General features: G+C 43.8%; 1 protein-coding gene across 3 annotated transcripts in view; it reads right to left on the reverse strand.

The window, feature by feature from the left end:
- ADRA1A (adrenoceptor alpha 1A) overlaps positions 1 to 21,211 on the reverse strand; it is a 56,648-nt gene extending 35,437 nt beyond the window's left edge. Inside the window, exons 1-3 of one of the 3 annotated variants that reach the window (XM_077919248.1) lie at positions 20,847 to 21,211; positions 14,569 to 16,277; positions 9,583 to 9,641 (exon numbers count right to left, since the gene is read on the reverse strand). In XM_077919248.1, the coding sequence (XP_077775374.1) occupies positions 9,619 to 9,641; positions 14,569 to 15,457 (912 nt within the window). In that variant the 5' untranslated portion in view covers positions 15,458 to 16,277; positions 20,847 to 21,211 and the 3' untranslated portion in view covers positions 9,583 to 9,618. The remainder of the gene's footprint in view (positions 1 to 9,582; positions 9,642 to 14,568; positions 16,278 to 20,846) is intronic. The other 2 variants (XM_077919247.1, XM_028708284.2) reach the window with 2 other exon arrangements.
- Between the last annotated feature and the right edge of the window lie 556 nt (positions 21,212 to 21,767).

Here is a 21,767-nt window from a genome sequence, read left to right on the forward strand (position 1 = left end):
TATATTTATCTGCTGGTCAGTGTGTGTATCATTTTCTAAGGGAGCCAGGAATTATTTATCAAATCGATCATGTGCCTAGGAAAACGTACCTTGGGCCACGTGGGGGCAGTAGATGGGAGTCCATTCTCAGTGGCCTTGGATGAGGGGTAGCTATGGAGTTGGATCAAGGGTGTGTCACGTTGAGCGGAACTCACCTAGCCTGGACCACGGCACAGGGCGCTGCAGCCTGTGTTCTGTTCTGACACTTTTTCCAGCTGAAGTTTGTTGGTGGCTGTGCCAGGCTGCCCACGGGTCTCTGGGGGCAGGTTGGTTCACAATAAGATATCCCTTAAGCATGGTCTAATCAAGGATGAGAAGGCTGACCTTGCGTGCATAGCTGAGAGCGGGGGGGGGGGGGGAGGGGGGAGTTTGCTTGTGCCCCCAACCAGTGTAGGCTTTAGAGCAGAGAAGGGGAGTTGATGTCTAGCTCTCTTTACATCCAGGTACCAAGTATCTGAACCTTATGTTAGACCAATGGGAAGGATGGGGGGGGGGGGTTCTGTTATTGTACTTTTATATTTGGATATATACTAAGGTGAGGATGCAATGGAAAACCAGCAATCTAACTAAAGCATATATTGCAATAAGACTATTTGCATATGAAATACCTTTAAATGAAAATACCTTGTGATTTCGTACTTAGCATATACAGTATGAGTACTGTACAGTCGTACCTCTGCTTACATATCCCTCTGGATACGTAAACTTTGGGATGCAAATGCGGCAAACCTGGAAGTATTTTCCCAGGTTTCACCGCACATGCATACGCAGACGTGGTCCTCCGGTTGCGAATTCCTCGGGATGCGGCCGGACCTCCGGAACGGATCCCATTCGCAACCGGAGATACCAGTGTACTAGTATTACAGCTTTTCTGAATAGATTTATAAATACAATATGGCAAATGATGGTGCAACCATTAAATATATATTTGTATATTTTGTATATCAAAGGCGTATATTTTCCTTTATTTCTTAACCAATAATGTAAAACTTGGAATCCATTAATTTTGGGCATTTAGAGGTCCCTTATAAATGTGAAGCCTTAAGCTGTAGCTGACCTAGTTTGTGCCTGGATAGCTCCACCCCCCACCCCCCAAGTTGGGCTTATTCTGATCTTGGAACCACTTCACTCTTTGCCCCCCCTGGCCTCTGCCCAGCAGCTGACTCTCTTCTGGCCCCTGCCCCATTCCTCCCTTCCTGTCCCTTGCCTCTTTACGTTCCAGCTATAAGGCAATGGAGAAGAATGTCCTGGCCTGTATATTTCTGGCATACTCAAATTTGGCAGGAAGGAGCTGGAAAACCTCTTCCCACAAGCAAAAATTCAATGAAATGACTGATACGTCTGTTAAGAGCCTGGAGAAATATTGTGCCAGATGCACAACATTCTCCCAAGTAGAGTGCATCAAATATGGTGCAAGGACTTTTCAGCAAGGTCTGCAGAGCTATTTGCAAAATCCCTATGGGCTAAAAGGATTCAGGGGATGCAAGCAGTATCCCAAGACTTTTGAAAAACCAAACTTAAAACACTGTAAGGCAACAACGTGACAATCACTTTCAGATTTCTGGCATTGCTTATATATTTTTGGCCATAGGGAAGATAGATGGAGCTTGTTCCCTAAAAAAGGCATTTTATTTTTTTGTGTGTGGTGCAGCTCCTGTGGTTATTTTTATTTATTTATTTTTGCAAATGGACATTATCATAAATCTTCATGGAACCCATGGAAGAATGATTAGAATCTAGATGCAGCCAAGCACGTAGGCAGATGTGGAGGATTTCAGAAACTGAATTTATAGAAGCGTGACTTGGTTGCATAGCAATGTCTCTTTGTCATGGATTCTTCCCATGGAATCTTGGGATTTTAGGCCCAGGTCTCTTTAGCAGAGAATTGTACAGTGGTACCTCGGGTTACATACGCTTCAGGTTACAGACTCCGCTAAACCAGAAATAGTGCTTCAGGTTAAGAACTTTGCTTCAGGATGAGAACAGAAATCGTGCTCCAGCGGCGAAGCGGCAGCACGAGGCCCCATTAGCTAAAGTGGTGCTTCAGGTTAAGAACAGTTTCAGGTTAAGTACGGACCTCCGGAACGAATTAAGTACTTAACCCGAGGTACCACTGTAATGATATTCAAAATGCTATGGTACTTTAAGCACCATAAGACATATTTTGAATTCAATATATTACATATTCTGCTCTGTTAATAGTTCTCTTCTGTTCTACCTTTGTCAGGCCACACCTGGAGTCATGTGTCCAGTTCTGGGCACCACAATTTAAAAAGGATATTGAGAAGCTATAATATGTGCAAAAGAAAAGCAACCAAGATGACCAAGGGTGGTCTGCAAACCAAGCCTTATAAGGAAGAGCTGAGGGTATGTTTAGCCTGGAAAAGGTGAGACTGAGAGGAGATATGAAAGCCATTTTCAAATACTGTATTTAAAAGGCTGTCACATGGAGGATGGAGCAAGTTTGTTTTCGCCTGCTCTGGAGGGTAGGACCTGAACCAATGGATTCAGAGTACAAGAAATGAGATTCCAATGAAACATCAGGAAGAACTTTCTGACAATAAGAACTGTTCAGCAATAGAATAGTTTGCCTCATTCCTTGAAGGTTTCTAAGCAGAGGGTGGATATGTTTTAGTTGAGATTCCCGCATTGCAGGGGGTTGGACTAGATGACCCTTGGGGTCGCTTCCAACTCTACAATTCTATGTCTACTCAGAGGACAGCCTCATTGATGATGGAGTCAGAAGTGGGGATTATTGCATTAGTTTTCCCGGTTCTACTGCTAGCACTTTCACGGTTCCTGGTCCTCCTTTTACATTTCACATTATGGAATTATGGCTTTTTGATTGATTTACCCCCTTGTCACACTAAATTTCATTCACACCAGGGGCCATGGTGTGACACATCAGTGGACATGCCACCACACTCTAGGTACTTGTTCTCCCGTGATTCACACATGGAAATGGTGGGAAAGAACTGTATGCCAGAATACCATTCCAAATTTCATCACATTGTGTGATCATGAAAACCACTGGAAAATTATAATGCTAAACTCCCACAATTTCCCTGGTTATTGGGGGTTGCAAACAGATTCCCCCCACCCAGAAGCAATTCATGCAGAAATAAATGGTAAACTTCTCCTAGGTTCCATTAGATTTCCAGAAGTGAGTTTTACATTGTATGAAAGATCACATAAAACATAAAATGTCAGGAAAATGGAATAAAGTGCTGTCTGGATGCAGCCAGTGTCATGCAAAGGAGTTGTTGATCACAGCTGACCTCCTAAGAAGTAAATGTATTACTGAGACGGGACAAATGTCCCAAAGTCCAGTGGTCAGACGAGCCTCACATTGGCACACACAATCTCTAGCCAGACTATTCGCAAATTATCAGCCATGTCTGGCAGTGACATACTCATTCTGGTGTCTGCTCAGAATCTGAGTAATAAACAACATATCTGGAGCAATTACAATTGAAGTTTTATCAGGCTCTTCTAAGATTTTGTTACATGCAGTTTTCACTTACACAAAGTCAGGAGATGACTCTTGTCTGAATCATTTAACTTCATGTGTTCTTAACTAGTTTCCCTGCCTTGTTGGAACAAGTGCTAAATAACTACAAATCCCAGTCAAGTGAGAGAATCTGTACATGGTGAATAAAAATAGGCCACGTTTCACTTCTCTTTCAGCGTGAAAGACCATTGATACCGAAATCCAGCATCGCCTGAGCTCTGCGAGTGCGGCTTTCTCCCAAATGAAGTGCAGAGTGTTTGAGGACCGGGACATTCGCAGGGAAACCAAAATGCTTGTTTACAAAGATATTGTACTACCAACCTTACTATATGCTTGTGAAACATGGACCCTTATAAATACCATCTCCAACTCCTCGAAAGATTCCATCAACGGTGTCTCCGAAAAATTTTACACATCACTTGGGAAGCAAAGATCACCAGTGTTGAAGCAATGATTCTTCAACTTCAACTTCGTTGGACTGGTCATGTTGTGCGGATGCCTGATGATCGTCTTCCAGAGCAACTACTCTATTCCAAACTTAAAAATGGAAAGCGTAATGCTGGTGGTCAAGAAAAGAGGTTTAAAGACTGCCTCAAGGTAAATCTAAAAAAATGTAGTATAAACACTGACAACTGGGAAGCACTGGCCTGCGAGTGCTCCAGTTGGAGAACAGTGTCATGGGCGTTGAAGACGCTTGAACTCAGGACACAAGGGAGAAATGTGCTAGGAGGAAGGCACGCTTGGCAAATCCACACCATGATCAACACCCACCCGGAAACTAATGTACCCACTGCGGAAGGATGTGTGGATCCAGAATTGGCCTCCACAGTCACTGACGGACTCATTGTTAAAACCGTGTTTATGGAAGACAATCTTACTCGGCTACGAGTGATCACCAAAAAAGAAGAAGAGACTGAAAGGCATGTGTGTGTGCCGAATGTGGGCTTCACATAGGATGCCGCTGAAATTTGAGATCCTATTGTTTAATCCCTTGCATCAAAATGAATTCATTTAAAGGTAAAAGAACCCCTGACCATTAGGTCCAGTCGCGGACGACTCTGGGGTTGCGGCGCTCATCTTGCTTTACTGGCCGAGGGAGCCGGCGTACAGCTTCTGGGTCATGTGGCCAGCATGACTAAGCCACTTCTGGCGAACCAGAGCAGTGCACGGAAACACCATTTACCTTCCTGCTGGAGCAGTACCTATTTATCTACTTGAACTTTGACGTGCTTTCGAACTGCTAGGTTGGCAGGAGCAGGGACCGAGCAACGGGAGCTCACCCTGTTGCAGGGATTTGAACTGCCGACCTTCTGATCGGCAAGCCCTAGGCTCTGGGATTTTAGGGGAACACAACTGGTTCGGTCACACTGGGCATGGAGCCTTGGAGATGGCACAGCTATTATGTAGACTGGAAGGCATGTGTGTGTGTGTGCCGAATGTGGGCTTCACACAGGATGCTGCTGAAATTTGAGACCCTACTGTTCAATCCCTTGCATCAAAATGAATTCATTTAGCACGGTGCAAAAGATTTCTGCCTGAGGCCCTGGAGAGACGCTGTCAGTCAAGATAGGCAGTCCTGGACTAGAAACATCAGTGATCTGGGTCAATTTGAGACAGCTTGAAATTGGATCTTATCAATTGAGGGAGTATGCAGAAGAAATGGTATCCTTGTCAAAAGGATTTGGAAAAATAACTTTGTAGTGGCGTTACCATATTGTAAAAGGAGCACAAGAATCAGCCCTTAGTCTTACAAAAGCCCCCGGCAATGGTTTGATTCCTAGGTTGCTGTGCAAATCACAGGTATCAGATAAAAAGCTGGGGGCAGGGAAGATCCTATAATGCCAGCACAGGCTGGACCCTTTTCCAAATTCCATTTGACTCACTTAGCAAGTGGATTGGTCTTATGAGCAGAGGGGGAGAAATCTGACAATGGACATGATCCGGCTAGTATTCTGCAAATTTGAAATATGCAACTTAAGGGGGCTTGAAAGTGCACACCTACAGCTGAAATGTAAACCTGCCTTCAGAGGCTGGGTGTTTGCTCAGTTCATAACCTAAGACAGAGCTTTCCAAACTGTGTGTCGCGACACATTAGTGTGTCAGCTGCAGTGTGTAGGTCTGTCGCATGAATGTTCCCCGTGCTCCTCACGGGGTTAGTTTGACCTCTAGCTTGCTAGTAAAACTGAATTATTGTGTCACGAAATGATGCATGTCTAAAAAGTGTGTCACCAACATGAAAAGTTCAGAAAGCTCTGTCCTAAGACAATCCAGTCTCCTTCCAGTAGCCTTATTCAAGCTCCTACTAAATTCCCTGAAGAGCTGTCAGAGCACAGCCCTCTGAAAGAAGCAGGGGCGTAGGAAGGGGAGTGCGGGGGATGCAGTCCACCCCGGGTGTCATCCATGGGGGGGAGGGTGACAAAATGGCACACCGCAGTGATCGGCACTTACCGCAGGGCCTGGCCTACAGCGCGCCTGGGCTGTGCATCTCTCCTGGCAGTGACGCGGTGGCTCGGGGCTCCACTCTGCCCGAAATGGCAGTGTGGGGCTTGTGTCCACCAGGCAAACTCCATGGGCAGCTCGTTGCGGTGCCCCCATGTGCGGATCATCGCGGCGCCCCTGTGCATGAGTCACCGCAGCACCCCTGTGCAGTGCCCCCATGCGCGGCTTGCCACGGAGCCCCTGTGGACAGCTCACCCACCCCCATGGGCGGCTCGCCCCACCCCCGCCGCTCTGGGTGCTGGAGCAGTTAGCTACGTCCCTGGAAAGAAGTAATCTTTGACTTGAAGGGTGGTTCAGTTCAAATCCAGTATGCTGATGGGACTCAACTCTATTTCTCCTTTGCATCTGCAGGTGAGGCAGTGGAAGTGCTTGGCCAGTGTTTTGCCTCGGTAATGGACTGGATGAGAGCCAACAAACGGAAACTCAATCCAGATAAAACTGAGGCACTGTTAGTGGGTGGTTCCCTAGACCAGATGGGTGGGAGATCGCCTGCTCTTGATGGGGTTACACTTCCTCTGAAGGAGGAGATTTGTAGCTTGGGGGTCCTCCTGGATCCTTGAGGCTCGGGTCACCTCAGTGGCTCAGAGTGCCCTCCATCAGCTTTGACTGGTGGCCCAGCTACGCCCCTACCTGGACAGGTATAGCCTAACTACTGTTGTCTATGCTCTGGTAACCTCAAGGTTAGATTACTGCAATGTGTTATATGTAGGGTTGCCTCTGAAGATGGTTCGGAAACTTCAGCTGGGGCAGAATTCAGCAGCCAGGTTGCTCACCAGAGCAAGACAGTTTGAGCATATTACACCGATCCTGGTCTGACTGCACTGGCTACCAATTAGTTTCCGGGCCCAATTCAAAGTGCTAGTTTTGACCTATAAATCCTTAAATGGCTCAGCACTGCAGTACCTCAAGGACCGGTGTCAGGGAACTGCCATCAGCTCAGAGGCAAGAGGTGGAAGGGCAGTTGTGTTATAGGGAACCTCCAAAGATCTTGCGAAGCAGTTCCTCCTCTGGCAAGGAGGAAAGCCCCACCTCCAGTGGGGAGGGGGTGCAGGGACCAGGAGATGCTAGGGAGAGCCTCAACACCGAGCCTGAGCAAAGCGGAGGGGAGGGAAGTACCCCTTTGCCAGCACCCACTCTGCGCAGTAGGTTTTGGCGCAAAGAGGGGAGGAGAAGGATGGGGGTCATACGGCTGTTATGCTGGGGGAGGTACAAGGACCGGCCACTCCCAGATTCTGCTAGCGACTGAGCCAGACATGAACTTGCGGCGCTCTTCACTGTAAATAGTTTGCACTAAGAATAAAGCTGGGAAAGACAGGTCAGAGTCTTGCCTGTTTGCTCTCGATCAACCACACCACCACCTGACAACCGGGTATAGTGATTCAGGATGAGAGGAAGGAAGAAATTAAACAGCACCCACAAAGCATGTGCAAAGAGTGGCCATGTCTGCAAGTCGCGATTAGAAGCCAGCAAAAGCAGCTACAGGGCAGGCAAGTCAGGAGAGCCAGCCTACTCTCTCCTGCTGATTGGAGCAGAAGAAAGACACTCGGTTATTCAGACAAGCAGCAGCTGCCGCACAGCCGAATTCTGAATGAATTGCAATTCAACTCACTCAGGGATCTTTTTTCATTTGACTAAAAAACGAAAAACCCTGGACATTTTGCCAATTTTTAAAAAAAACCTGGGCAGAAATTTTAACCCTGAAAAAACCAGGAAAACCAGACATATGATGCTCCTATATTTACAATATATAAAATATTACTCCAAGACACCACAAACACCCTCAACACAATTAAAACCAATGGGAACACAACATAGGATACAAAATAAACTCTACCCAGTGTTCAAAAATGTGGTCCAAACCATCATTTAAATCCATATCAGTGAGAAAGAGAGAGCTCACTCTGAAACTTAACTACAGGTGGTACCTAACACTAAAGAAGTTGTCACTAATACAATATCAAAAGATAATAACACAAAGTGAAGATATGCAAGTGAAGGCAAAAAATAAATGCAGTAGCTGCACAAGATTAATTGTGCCACTTGTCTAGGTCAAATAAACGGCAGCAGTGTGACCTGGTACCTAATAATATGCAATGTATGATCTAGGTTTCTTTCTTTTTTTAATATTTAGTTTTATTTGTGTTTCTGATACAATTCCATATCAAAGAAATGAATGGAAATGATGCAAAGGACACAAAAAAGAAAACTCTGAAATAGAAAAGAAAGAACAGTTTTAGGATATCAAAAAATAAGCAGAAAACCAGAAAGCACTCCTCCACTGACTTCTCATCCTCTCCTTCCAGGGTTCCTTTTGTCTCCTCTGTTTCTCACGTTTTCTTGGTTTACCCCACCTATCATAACTACTTAAATACAAATTAGTTTTTTCTTACACTGCTGAAAATCTTACCATCTTGCTCGGTTAATTGTTTGTTTATTATATTTTTCCACATATTCAATAAAAAATATCCAGTCCTCCTTATAGCTTTCATCATTTTGAATTCTTATCATAGTGGTCATCCCTGCTAACTCCACATATTCTAACAATTCGATAAGCCATTCTTCTTCTTTTTTGGTGCCCTATCCGTTTTCCATTTTGGGGCTAGTAATACAGGTGCAGCTGTTGTTGCGCAGAGGAACAAGTTTCTCTCTTTTTTAGTCACTTCTGTTGTTATTAACTCCAGCAACAATACTTCTGGGTTTTCAGATAAGGGTTTCTAAAACATTTTTTTTTTACTTCATTATGAATCATTGCCCAGTAGTTTTTAATTATACTATGCGTCCGCCACATGTGGTAAAAGGAACAACCTTGGTTTCTGTCCCAGGCCAACACATTCCAGAATCTGGATCCCACCATTGAAAAGGCCTTCCTTTGCAATGCCTGCCCAGTGTTCTTGAGGCAGAGATGGAGTAAGCTTTGCCTCAGGGTAGCTACATGCAGGAAGGGTCTTTCAATGGGGAGAGGGAGCAAATGGGCTACATTGTAGTAGGAAGTTTTTAAGGAACAATAGGATCATTCCAAAATGAGTGATTTTTAAGAATACAGCTGCACTTGGTTGATGTCTCTCTTAATGAGAAGCCTGCAAACTTGAGTTATGGAACTCTGTGCTTGTTGGTTGGATCAACATTTGCCCGTTGTTTCTAATGGGGTAGCTTTCATCATGTTAGCCTGACCGTTGTGTTCAATTTTCTGCATTACAAAAGGGGCAAAAAAGACTCCGAAAAGACTAACGATGTGATTCTAAAATAACACAGGAGTTGTGGAAAGAGATGGACACAAACCATGGGCAACTGCCCTTATAAGGGATCAAATATGTGAGGTCAGTTTCAAATTGAGGAAGATTTCTTAAAGCTCAGCCCAAGGACTCTATGGCAACAGCTTGATTGCAGGCTCCATGTAAGCAGATAGAAGGGGGAATGTTATGTCTCTCCTTCTCTTTCTAATCCTTTTTGGGTATGTTTGTGGCTGTTTGGCAACCAGCATTCCAACATCATTACAGCCCGGGCATTGAAAGCTAGTCTGTTCAGGACTTTACCTTCTGAAGAGCCGAGCAAACCTTGTCCACAAGCCGTTAGTCAGAGCCCAATGATTGTTCTAAAGAATGAAATGTGAAATGTGATTACAGCTTTTTGAATTCAATAGCTGAATTGTTCACTTTCTAAGCTTCCTTGAGTGTTTAAATGAAAACATGGAATTGAAAGGCAGCTGTCTTCCTTGAAAAACAAAAACTTACAGACATCACTGGACATCCTTATGATTATAAACCATAATTGTCAATCATCAATTTAGTTTATCAATAAGGTATCATATTATAAGAACGTCTGGGACAGTGCTATCTAAATGTAGAGACTCTTTTCAGTGTTGGCAAAATATATATGCAGCATTGAAATCAGAAAATTCAATATATAAATATCAGAAAAGAAATGTTGGAATTGATATAAAAACAAAAATTGTTAGATATCATTTAACTTTATATGAAGCCAACTATGAATTATTTGCAATTGGATATTGAATGCGTGCTACCTTGCAATTTTAATAACATCTATAGAGATGTTTTGGAGCTCCTGGAGAGTCATTCCCAGTCAGTGTAGACAATTCCAAGCTAGATGAACCAATGGTATAAAGCAGCTTTCCTTTTTTGCCCTGACCTTCTATATTTCCCGCCCACTTCCATGGGGCTTACACATGAAAATTCACACAAGGATTGTGCCAATTCATTTATAAACGTCAATAGATATCAATTGTTTGTTAATAAAGCCTGTAAAAGCGAGCGTCTGTGAAATGAAAAAATAAATATGCTCAAATTAGACTTATTAGAAGTAAATGTTTTTGTGCAGTCCTTAAATGTACTTGGTAGAGATGGGATTGAGCCTCATAGAACACCGTGGCAATTACCGGTACTTCTGAGTAGACACATATAAATGGGTTTTGATAAGTTACATTAATTCTTTTGGGTGTTAATAAGTTTCCCAGGCTGGCAGGTTGATTAGCATAATATTTCTCAATAACTTGTATTTTTTTTCTTTACCTTGAATTATAAGGAAATGATCACTTTAAGATATTTAGCTGCTAATTATCAACCAACAGACAAGCTTATCCAGATAAGAACTGTTCTTCCTATATTACAAAAAGTACAAAAAATTCCCTATTTCATCTTGTTGGAGGGCGCATATGATTCTGCTTTGTGATTAAGATGCTGCAAAACTATGGGGCTGCATAAAATATTTTTTTCCAAATATTAGCTTAATTATACTTTTCTGTGGGCGGGGGGAAGTCAACAGTTACATTTATTCATGTTACATGTTTTTTCAGGGGTGTTTCTGTAATAGATAGACGAGGAGGCGATAAATGAACAAAGAGTCACAGAGTGAATACCCCAGGGATGCCAAACAACTGAATATTAATTAAAATCAATAAATAATTCAGAAAACGCTTATGTATACTCTCAGCTGAAAATAATGAACTCAATTACTTACCAAGGAACTGTACCTAAATAATTTCTGTCTGACTTTATTCAGGACAGTTAACCAAATCATAACTAGCACAGGGAGCATTATGGTGTGACACTTTCCCCCAAAACCCTCTTCTTATACAGTTTGCTATTTGAATGTAACAATTCAGTAAAAATATCTAAAAGATTTGGCCCAAAATTTTAATTTAATTTTAATCATTCCCACCCCACCTAACCCTTCCTCGTAAAACTATATCGCAGAATTGTAGCATTGGAAGGGACCACAAGGACCACGCAATGCAGGAATCGTGTGCCCAACGTGGGGCTCAAAACCACACCCCTGAGATTAAGAGTCTTCCTTCCACCCTCCCAAGCACCCCAGCCCTAGGATCTCCCAGCCACAAAACTCATAAAACCAATGAACAAATAAGAAGTGCGGAGTGGAAGAGAGTAGATTAACGTTTCTTTAAAATTAATTGAGTCCGACCCCTTGCGAGCAGCCTTGTTAAATCAGACTTGGCATTAGCACTGTACGGAATTACATTACAGCATTTCAAAGCTGTTTAATTCCCACTCACCCCCCTGCAAAAGAACGGCAGTTCGCTTGGCCACACCTAAGGATTTAGCCTGCTGGCAATTCTAGTGCTCTAACAAGTTTAAACTAGAACTAATCTAATATCCAGGATTAGTAAGCAATTCTTCATTCAGACTATTCCCTAAATAGGAGAAAAATCTGCATATAGTTCTTGGCCAGCAATTAGTTTTGTGGAAATCTGTATTTTCTTCTCTTGGCATACTTAAAAAAAAAAAAAAAAAAAAACAGAGAGAAAATCTCCATTGTGCTCACTTCCCAAATTTTCTAAAATTGTAATGATTATACTAATGAGAATAGACTGAGACAACTTACTCAACATACCTTCTATTTTCCCATGATCTAAAATAAGCACAGTTAGGATCATATATCTCAGTTATGGGTGCATGCCACTGGTTTGCTTGTATATAGTACCTTCCACCCATAATGTGAAGAAGTCTGATGTTTATCAGAAACATAACTTCACAGATGGTCCTTTTAAAGCTATGCACTTGATATTTGAAAATATACTTAGGTCTCCAAGTTTCAAAATTCAAGAGACCCCCTTTTCTGAAAATAATCACCAAGAATATGACATTTCCAACAAGTACTGCTTATTCAGATAATTCAGTCATTGTGTATTACACCTTCAGGTAACTATATATAACTTCCCATTTTAAAAACCTGTGCATTTTGATAGCAGTAAATTGTGATTTACATACAGAAACACGGTTCCGTATCCAAGTGGCCAAAGCAGAGGAGAAGAGAGATTCCTCATATCCAGTGGCTCCAATTGTACACATAGCTCTAGCCACAATCAAATAATGGTAGAAACAATTAATGTGTTGGGACAGGAGTTGAACTCAGAGCAGGTACACTCTGCTCACAACCTTGCCAATTATCTCTTCAAGAAGGTAATGGATTTGCAACAACTGCTGCTTTCACATATGTCTGGATTGGGGCCATTAAATAAAGGTCAATCCAAATTGGTTCACACATGTACCGCATTTTTTGCTCTATAAGACTCACTTTTTCCCTTCTAAAAAGTAAGGGGAAATGTGTGTGCGTCTTATGGAGCGAATGCAGGCTGCGCAGCTATCCCAGAAGCCAGAACAGCAAGAGGGATTGCTGCTTTCGCTGCACAGCGATCCCTCTTGCTGTTCTGGCATCTGGGATTCAGAATATTTTTTTTCTCGTTTTCCTCCTCCAAAAACTAGATGTGTCTTTGGTCTGGTGCGTCTTATAGAGTGAAAAATACGGTATGTTTTTTGCTTGCAGCACTGAGTGAATTGGCTTTCAGAGATCCAAAATCACTTTAGCTCCAGTCCAATGAGCTATAATCATCAAGTGTTGAGAAAGCAAGTATTTTTGTAAATGCTTTGAGATTTTTTGCAATCAAGCAGTGTATAAATTTATTAAATAGATAGATAGATAGATAGATAGATAGATAGATGGATGATAGATAGATAGATAGATAGATAGATAGATAGATAGATAGATAGATAGATAGATGATAGATAGATATAGATAAAATAGGACCATGCAAATGCATTTGGGAGTAAGCCCTAAACCAGCTTGCATCCAGACTTATGATTTGAGTGTTTGACATATACAGATTGTACATTGAGCAGATGTCTGATCCCAAACACATTGATTATCAAGGAAAGATTTCTTCTGAAATAATCAAGAAAATCCACTCCTCCACAGGCACTAGAATAGGGTACCAACTCAGATTTGGTACTTCACTGGCAATGATGGACTTTTGAAAACCACAAAGAGGATAGCTTCCAGCCAGTTAGTTATATCAGGTTAGTTTTAAAATACACAGATCTACCCCAGAGTCGATACTTTGCAGCCTGGTCTTAGGTCTCTTTACTAAAAACAAGAGCATTCTGTGGGGTTTATTCCTATATAGGCATGCACAGAATCACATCCTTCGTCCTTTGGGTCAAACTCAGCACAATGAAAGCAGTTCAGTCATATGCCCATGCTGTTAACATATCAAATAGACTGTGAGATCTTAGTCCGACATCAAAAGGGGGCCAAGGATGAGTGGAGGAGAACCATCCCCTTCCCTTGTCTCATTTCCCCATTGTTACTTGTGCAAAGTTGTGCCTTCCCATTTTTTCTCCAGCTCCAGGACTGGAAGCTGGGAAAGAAGAGCATGGGATAATGGACCACAGGAAAGGAAAGGGAGAGCTCAGTTTCCTCTGCCATAGGTGCCAACTCCCTGGGGCCCTGAGTGCCTGAGCACCCACAAAATTCCCCATGAAGGGCACCCACAAGGGCTGGGCACCCACAAATTTTTGTGCCAGGGCGATGCACACTGCATGGCACCCACGGTCGTGGGGCCAAGCTGGCACTCCTGCCCTCTGCTGTGCACTCCTTCCAAACAGAACCCATATACCACAATTTAGATGTGAATGAGAAGGACATGCAGCTAAAATGCCGCAGTGGCTGTCACGTCTGGTTTGAGTCTAAGTAAAGCCCTACTGGATCAAACCAAAATCCATTCAGTTCAGCTTCCTGTTCCCGTATTGGCCAACCCTATTGCCCTATGGGAAGCCTCATGGCAGGAGTTGAGTGTGACAAAACTCACCCTGCTTGTAATTCCCAGCAGTTGGTCTTCAGCAGCATACTGCCTTCAAGGAACTTCGCCATGATGGCCTGCAGCCACAGATAGACTTATCCAGTGCCTTTTCCCCCGGGGCTGCTCAAGGGTACTCAGCACCAGCACCGTTCCCCCCCAAAATGTTAAAAGTGTGGCACTTACTGTAACAACTTCATGGTGAGTACTGGCACCTTTCCCCCTAAAAATAAAGCACTGGCCTTATCCTCAATGGATTTGTTCCCTAGCTGTCCCAGAGTTACATGAGCACCAAATATCTTATTTACAATCACCAGAGGATCTGATGCAGAATCGTGGACGTTAATGCAATTCACCACAATAGTTGCGCAACCCCACCCTCTTCGTGACCAAATGCATTTGCTTGACTTACCAATGGGCATGATGATAAAGAAGGGGAGCCAGCAGAGTATGAAGCATCCCACCACAATCCCCAGACTTTTAGCTGCTTTCTTTTCCCTGGAGAACTTCAGGAGCCTCACGGAGAAATTGGATTTGTGCTTGGTGCTGGGTGTTGATCCAGTGGTTTCTGTGGTGGTTTTGCGGTGGATGCGAAGAGTCACTTCCTCTGAATGGGACTTCTCTGTTTTCAGGCCGCAAGACAGTCCTTTGCTTTCCCTTTTTGCCACCACATAGACCTGGCAGTACATTGCCAGTATGATGATCAAGGGGAGGTAGAAGGAGCCCAGGGCAGAGAATAAGACGTAACCAGGGTCAGTATTGATCTGACAGATGGTTTCATCTTCTGGAGCTGGCTGTTTCCAGCCAAAGAGGGGCCCTACTGATATCACAAGGGACAGTACCCAGACACACAGAAGGGCTAGCAGGCCCCTCTTTTCAGTCACTATGGCTGGATATCTTAGCGGGTAGCTCACCCCAATGTATCGGTCTATAGAGATGACACAAAGGCTCATGATGGAAGCTGTGCAGCATAGAACATCCACAGCTGCCCAGATGTTGCAGAAGATCCTCCCAAAAACCCAATACCCCAAAATCTCAAAAATAGCAGAGAAAGGGAGGACGGTAGAAGTCAACAGGAGGTCAGCCACAGCCAAGTTGATAATGTAATAGTGAGTTACGCTTTGCAGGTGCTTGTGACAGGCTACTGACAGGATAACCAAAATGTTACCCAGGACTCCAAAAACAATCAGCCCCCCCAAGATAACACCTAATAATATGGCTTTTGAAATGTTTACTTCCTCCACAGGCTGGGTGCAGTTGAAGCAGTCAGAGGCAGAGATGTTCTCGGAGTTCAAAGCCATTATATCAATACTGGTTAATGTTCATCCAGTGTTGTTTGTGATTCACTCTGCCCTTTCTTTGAAAGAGCGAAGAACAAATATTTGGTAGTGTTGCAAGAAGCTTTATTTCCACATTGTTGATAAAAACTAACTGGAAATGTGGTTCTTGCTTTATAAATGCAGAACCTGGAAGGACACCTCTGACTGGGAAACTTATTTGAAAATCCACATTTATTCCTTGGCATCTGTTCCAGTTAGGCCAAATAAAAATACTGCTGCAATTTGGAAGACTCTCTTTAGGACGCTCTCCTTGATGTTCTCTTGTGGGGTGCTTGATGACACAGTATTGCAGAAGGGGTCAAAGATCTCTTTCCAAGTTTCTGTTGGGCTGTTAAAAAAAAGAGCCATCAGGTTACAGAATGCTTTCTGCCACTAAGCAAGGAAAATATGTTTGGGTTTGTAGCAGAGGAAAATATCTGAGTTCGTGGAAAGGCCATCAACATCTGAAGTGCGTCCATTTAAATTTGTCTCATTAGACACAAATGGCAGGAACATTCTCTTTTCTCCCATTTATTTGGGTCTTTATCATACTTGATTTTCAAATATGTTTAAAGTTGGAATAGTGGAAGACCACAAGGATGTTTCCAATTAAGCTTTGCTTTTGTTATCATCAGAGATGTGCATCACAGTCTTGAGATGTGGAACAAAGTTTGCTGCAGCCGTAAGATTCTCAGCGTTCTGCCAACTGCCTCCAGGATGTAAGCTTATTAACAATGTTGGTCATAGCTCCAAACAGCGACTTCTTCTTCTTGTGCTCCTTGCAGGATAGATATGCTAACTCCTAAATAAGAAAAAAAGAAAAGGAAGCTTATTTTAAAAGCCATGGCTCCTGTAATGCTGCTGTAATGTCCAGACTGCAAAGGTTTTCTGTGACCTGGGACTCAACTTGACTGATTTTTCCTTATCATCTGCAGCACTAACTTCTGTTTACTAGTATATTGCTTGCTCAGTAGATGCTGTTGCTCAACCCCATTGTTTTTGACCAATGGTGGAGCATCCCCCACCTGTGTCTGGAGCAGGTGCACACCAGGGCACATGCAGGGCACGCTGTGGGGGCAGGGGCAGGGCGCACCACAGGAGGGACTCCTGCCCACTGCTGCAAAATGGGGTGAGTTCACGGTGCCCTGCAAGCCCAGTGTTGCTTTGCAAGACTCACAAAAATGGGCTTGTGGGGTGCTGCGAGCAGGCATGCAACTCGGTCCTGCAAACCCAGTGCTGCTTTTGCAAGTGTTGCTGGGCTTACAGGGAGGGTACTGTGAGCTTTTGTTGACTTCTCATGGCATCCTGCAGTTGCATTGCAGCTGAGAAGGGCACAACAGGGCTGTGCCCTGGTCCCTGTGAATGCAGCACTATGGCACTGCTTGCAGGGGCCAGGGCGCATGCCTGTTGCCTCCTTCTCAGCTGCCCCCCAGCTGGAGGGCTCCGTGTGAAGAATGCAACAGCTCAGGGCACCCTCCCAGCAAGCAGAACCACTAGGAAAAGCAGCGCTGGGCCCACAGGGGCCAGGGGGCACACCTATTGCATCATTCTCAGCTGCCCTCTAGCTGGAGGGTGCTGAGAAGGACGCAAGTGCTCACAATGGGGCAGGGCGCTAAATGGCACCAGGGGCAATGGCCTCCTCAGCCCCCCCCCCACATTACGCCATCCTTTCTGACTCTCAGTGCAAGAATGCTATTGCTGCCTGGTGGTTTTGTCAATCACAACCCTGCAGTCTCAATATAGGGACAATGCCACATATTTCAAAAGACGTCTCTCCGAGTTTTCCTTTTTCATCTGATGAAGACAGAAAAGCTTGTGGCTACACAGTGAGAACAAATCTATGGACATTTTCACACTACAGGCTCAAAGTGATTTGTAACGCAGACTAGCAGCTGGAATTACAATGATCTCCCACTTTCTCTTCCACATTAGCAATGGTCCCACATATGCATAAATAGTGGGCGAGATAGACTTTACACTGATTCAGCTCTTAGATACGAATATGCCATGGCTACTCTGTAGGGATTTTTCCAGCCTGCATTTTCTTTTTACAGCCAATGGTTTGCCCAGGCAAGAAGGCCTGATCCATGCTAGGGATGACCCCAGTATCAATACTTAGACATAGCTCTGTGCCATATGTAGAATACCTTCAGCACTGAGTGATGAGTAACCACCACCAGCCCTTGCGCATAAGAGAAGGGCGCCGTGGTTCAATGACACAGCAAAATCAGAAGACCCCTGCTTCAATCACTGGCATCCCCACTTAAAATGATCTGGTAGCACTTTAATGATAAAGACTCCACTCTGATTGAGACCATTGCCAGACAAAGCAGAATAATGGGATGAATGGGTAAATTAGTCAGACTATGGGCAGTATCTAATTCACTCATTCCTTTAGCGTTTTGTCTGCATGGGCCAAATTCGACAGGTGAGTGGGGCCACCCATCTATCCATTTTCTGATGTCACAAATGGCACCAGGGGATTTGGTGCTCTGAGGTCCCGAAGTTGGGGCTTCAAAAAGCAGAACTGACTTTTATCTCATTCAGTTGCAACATCTTGGACATGCTGAACCACCAGGGCTCCTCAACCCCTTGGCTTCTCACCCCCCTTTCCCAAAGACAAAAAGCAGGCAGCCCCCGTTTGTTTCAGCAGCTGTTTCACTGAAACCCCTTTGCAGTGAATGAACTGCTGAAATAAAGGCAGAAAATACACCCAGACCAAGGAAAGGTTGTCCTCTTTTCACATCAGCTGATGGACAGGGGGAGGTTGCTGGGTGCTGGTTTTGGGTGCTCTCCCATATACACAGATCAAGCAGGATCATTTGCTGTTGGCATCAGTTGATGTGTGTGTGTGTGTGTGTGTGTGTGTGTGTGTGTGTGTGTGTGTTGGGGTGTGTGTGATCCTGCATAGCCCGGGCCTCCTGCTCTGTGCAGTGCTTCAAAGCCTTGTTGTTGGGCAAATTGGAAGCAAATCAAGCACAATGTTACTTGCACAATGTTGGGTGTAGGGTGGGTAGGTAGCCTTGCAGGCCAAATGGGGAAGCCTGGGTCGGGACTGGCCTGTGGGCTGGAGGGTCCCCATTCCTGCATTTGCACAAGGATTTATGCTTGTGCAATGAACCCTCACTTCTCCCTACATGTACACTCCATGCCTTCCCCAAATCTGCCCTGGAGGGTTGTGGGAACCCATAGAACAAATTTAGGAGGTGCAGTGAGAGAATGGAGGGAGAACATTCCATTGTGCAAGCAGAAATCCTTGCACTGTTGGAGTGTTCCCATAGTACTACTTTGGATACAACCCCAGGCATTTGAATTAAAGCCCATAGCTTCCATCAAAGAGTCCTGGGAACTGTAGTTTATCCCCCAATGAATTATTTTTCCAAGCACCCTTAACAAACTACAGTTCCTAAGATGCTTTGAGTTAAGTAATGTTCAAAATGAGCCTATGATTAGGGTGTTGGGCATTCATAGATCTAATGAATAACTTTGGGGTACATGTGAACCCCAATGGCCCTCTTTTAAGAAACTAAAGCAATGGTATAACAAATAGTTTACAGCGAAAGCATTTTTAGAAGTTTGAAAACAGTGATTTTCACTCTGTATGAGAGTTGTGTACACTCCAGTTATTGAAACAGCATGTGCACCTCTCCAAGTAAGGAAAGAGGGCATATTCTCCAGATGGGCAGGGTAATAATAATAATAATAATAATAATAATAATAATAATAATAATAAATAATAAGCTTTGAATGTTCCAAACAAATAAACAGAGGAGCAGAAACTACAACATGTTTTCTTCCCTCACTTGCTAAGAGATTCTGAAATCTCTCCTGAGTCAAACCATGCAACTCATCCATCTCTTTAGTCATTAAAGATGGCAGCACCTCCCCAGAATCACAGAATCTTTCCTAGTCTTGCTCCCCAAGTTCTCTCTTCATTACATGGAGATGTCAGAGTCCAAACTGTGACCAACAGACACACAATATTGTCTGCTCTGCACTGACTGTTCTGACTGCCTAAGTTTACAGACATCTTTCCAGTCCTACTTAGCTATTCCAGGGACTGGACTTAGGACCTTCTGCATTGCAAAATGTGTCCTCTGACACTGATCGGTGACTTTCCCAAAAGGCTTCTACTAAGAGTAATGCAGATAAAATAAATCACAGAAGAGCTGGACCCAATCTTTGTAGGATTTATACGGTTGGGAACACAAAAATCAGGTATCAACCGGGTAACAATGCCTCCTGTAACTGGTAATTGTCCAATTTCCCAGTATGCAAGACTTGCTTGTATTTTGGGAAACAATATATTAAACCTCACAGATTCTACTTCATTTTAGGACTTAATTGAGACCTGAACTTTTTTAGCCACAATAGGGATGAAATTAACACAGACAAGTTTGCAAAGTTATATTACAGCTAGTTATTGGTGGTCGCATCTAAGCAATGTATACATTTAAGCTTTGCATAAAATTGCCACAGATCGACTAGACTTGTATAATTCCTGACCTTTTGGACCCAACATTCACATCTCTCCCCACCCCCCGCTGTACATGGATGTCCACATGTGTACTCAGGCACCCATATTTTGGCTACCTGAGGAAACAATTTGAGCATCTGATGAAACAGGTTCTAGACACAATAAAGCTGTTAGTTTTTAGAGTGCTACAAGTCTCTCTGTTAACAACAACCACAACAACCACAACAATGAAAGTTACTACCATCATCACTTGGTGCCATTAGGTCCCAGAGTAGGTTACAACAATTTAAAATTCAGTACTAAAAACAGTTAAAACAATTTACAATCAGGAAAAAAGTCATTTCCCTCTTCTTCACACATGCTAGTTACCCAGAGAGAGAAATACTGCTGTGTTTTCCCTCCGCAAGTAGTTTCACAGTTTTAGTTTTAAAATGTCAAGATATGAACACAAAGTAGCCTCTTGGACTGTTCTGAAGTTGTTTCCTTGTCAGAAGCAAAGAAAGAAAGAAAGAAAGAAAGAAAGAAAGAAAGAAAGAAAGAAAGAAAATAAAAAGCGTATAGAAATGGTAAGTTCTAAGATGAACAAGTTATGAGGTAAAAATTATTGAGGGGAAAATGATGACAAATAATGAACACAGTTTCATTCAAATGGTATAGATGTTTCATAACAAGTGGGGGAAACTGGAGCATTAAGAGTACCCCCCCCCCATACACATATACACAATTGGGAGGAGAAAATGCACCAAGTCCCAGCAGAGGTCTAAACCGGTCTAAGCAAGTCTAAATAAACAACAACAGTGCCTATTGGGGGACTAGGAAATTAAAATGGGGAAATCGCGAATGGGTGTAAGGTGGGCAAACCCCGAACGGACAAACAAATCGTGTCAGCATTACCTAGGGAAAAAAGCAGCTGGCAGATGCCATTGGGGAACGCGGGTCTCTAGCTCCGAGCACCGTCTCTAAGCGGCTGCCTGCGCTTCTCCTTCCAGCTGAAGGGCTGCAGACCTCCTGTTGCAGAGCGCGCGAGGCAGGAGGATGACAGGCAGACATCTCCAGCGCACCGTGGGACATTCTGCTCGGAAGCAACACCAAACCATGCAAGCACTCTCCACCCCCCAATGTATTTTGATGACTCACATTTACACTTATCCCCTCTGTCCCAATGGCTGGCCGGGGATGGAGGCCGGCTCCGTGACCCCCCCCCCCTCCTCCCAGCTGAATAATACTCCGCTTTGCACTGTCCAGAAGCAGCAACTTCGCGGCTGCGGAGCTGATGCAGCTGGCTGGGTAGGATGCCCTTCGATTTTACCGTAATCTCCCGCCTCTTACCGTATTGCAGCATAGTGAAGAGCACGTTTGACAGTTGTCAACGTCTCTCTCTGCTGACTCTCCCTCCCTCTCTTTCCCTTTCCTCCACCTATTAGATGCAAAAGCAACGACAGAATTTGGTTCTTTAGCTGCCTCTCGTAAGCACGTAAAATAATATTATAGCAACAATATTTGGGAAATGTTTGTGAGCTGTGCATGCACACCGGGCTCGTGTGATACAAAAAAGAAAAGGGAAATGCAGAAAAGGAAAAAAAGAACGGAGGGGGTGATGTTAGAACTGTTGTAAAAAGCTTGGTGTGTGTTTTTTACGCAGAGGAAACTGTCACGATCTTTCTTGCTTTGGAGTACATTCAGAGGACCTGTTTATCGAGCATTTCCCTTGACTTCTTTGCAGGAAGGTCTGATAATATTGTATCCACCAAGTGCCACCGCACACTTCTCGGCGCATTTTCCTTATCGCAAAAAGTCCAATCTTTCAGGGAAGCG

This window comes from Podarcis muralis, chromosome 15 (assembly GCF_964188315.1).
Source record: "Podarcis muralis chromosome 15, rPodMur119.hap1.1, whole genome shotgun sequence".
Classification (NCBI taxonomy): domain Eukaryota; kingdom Metazoa; phylum Chordata; class Lepidosauria; order Squamata; family Lacertidae; genus Podarcis; species Podarcis muralis.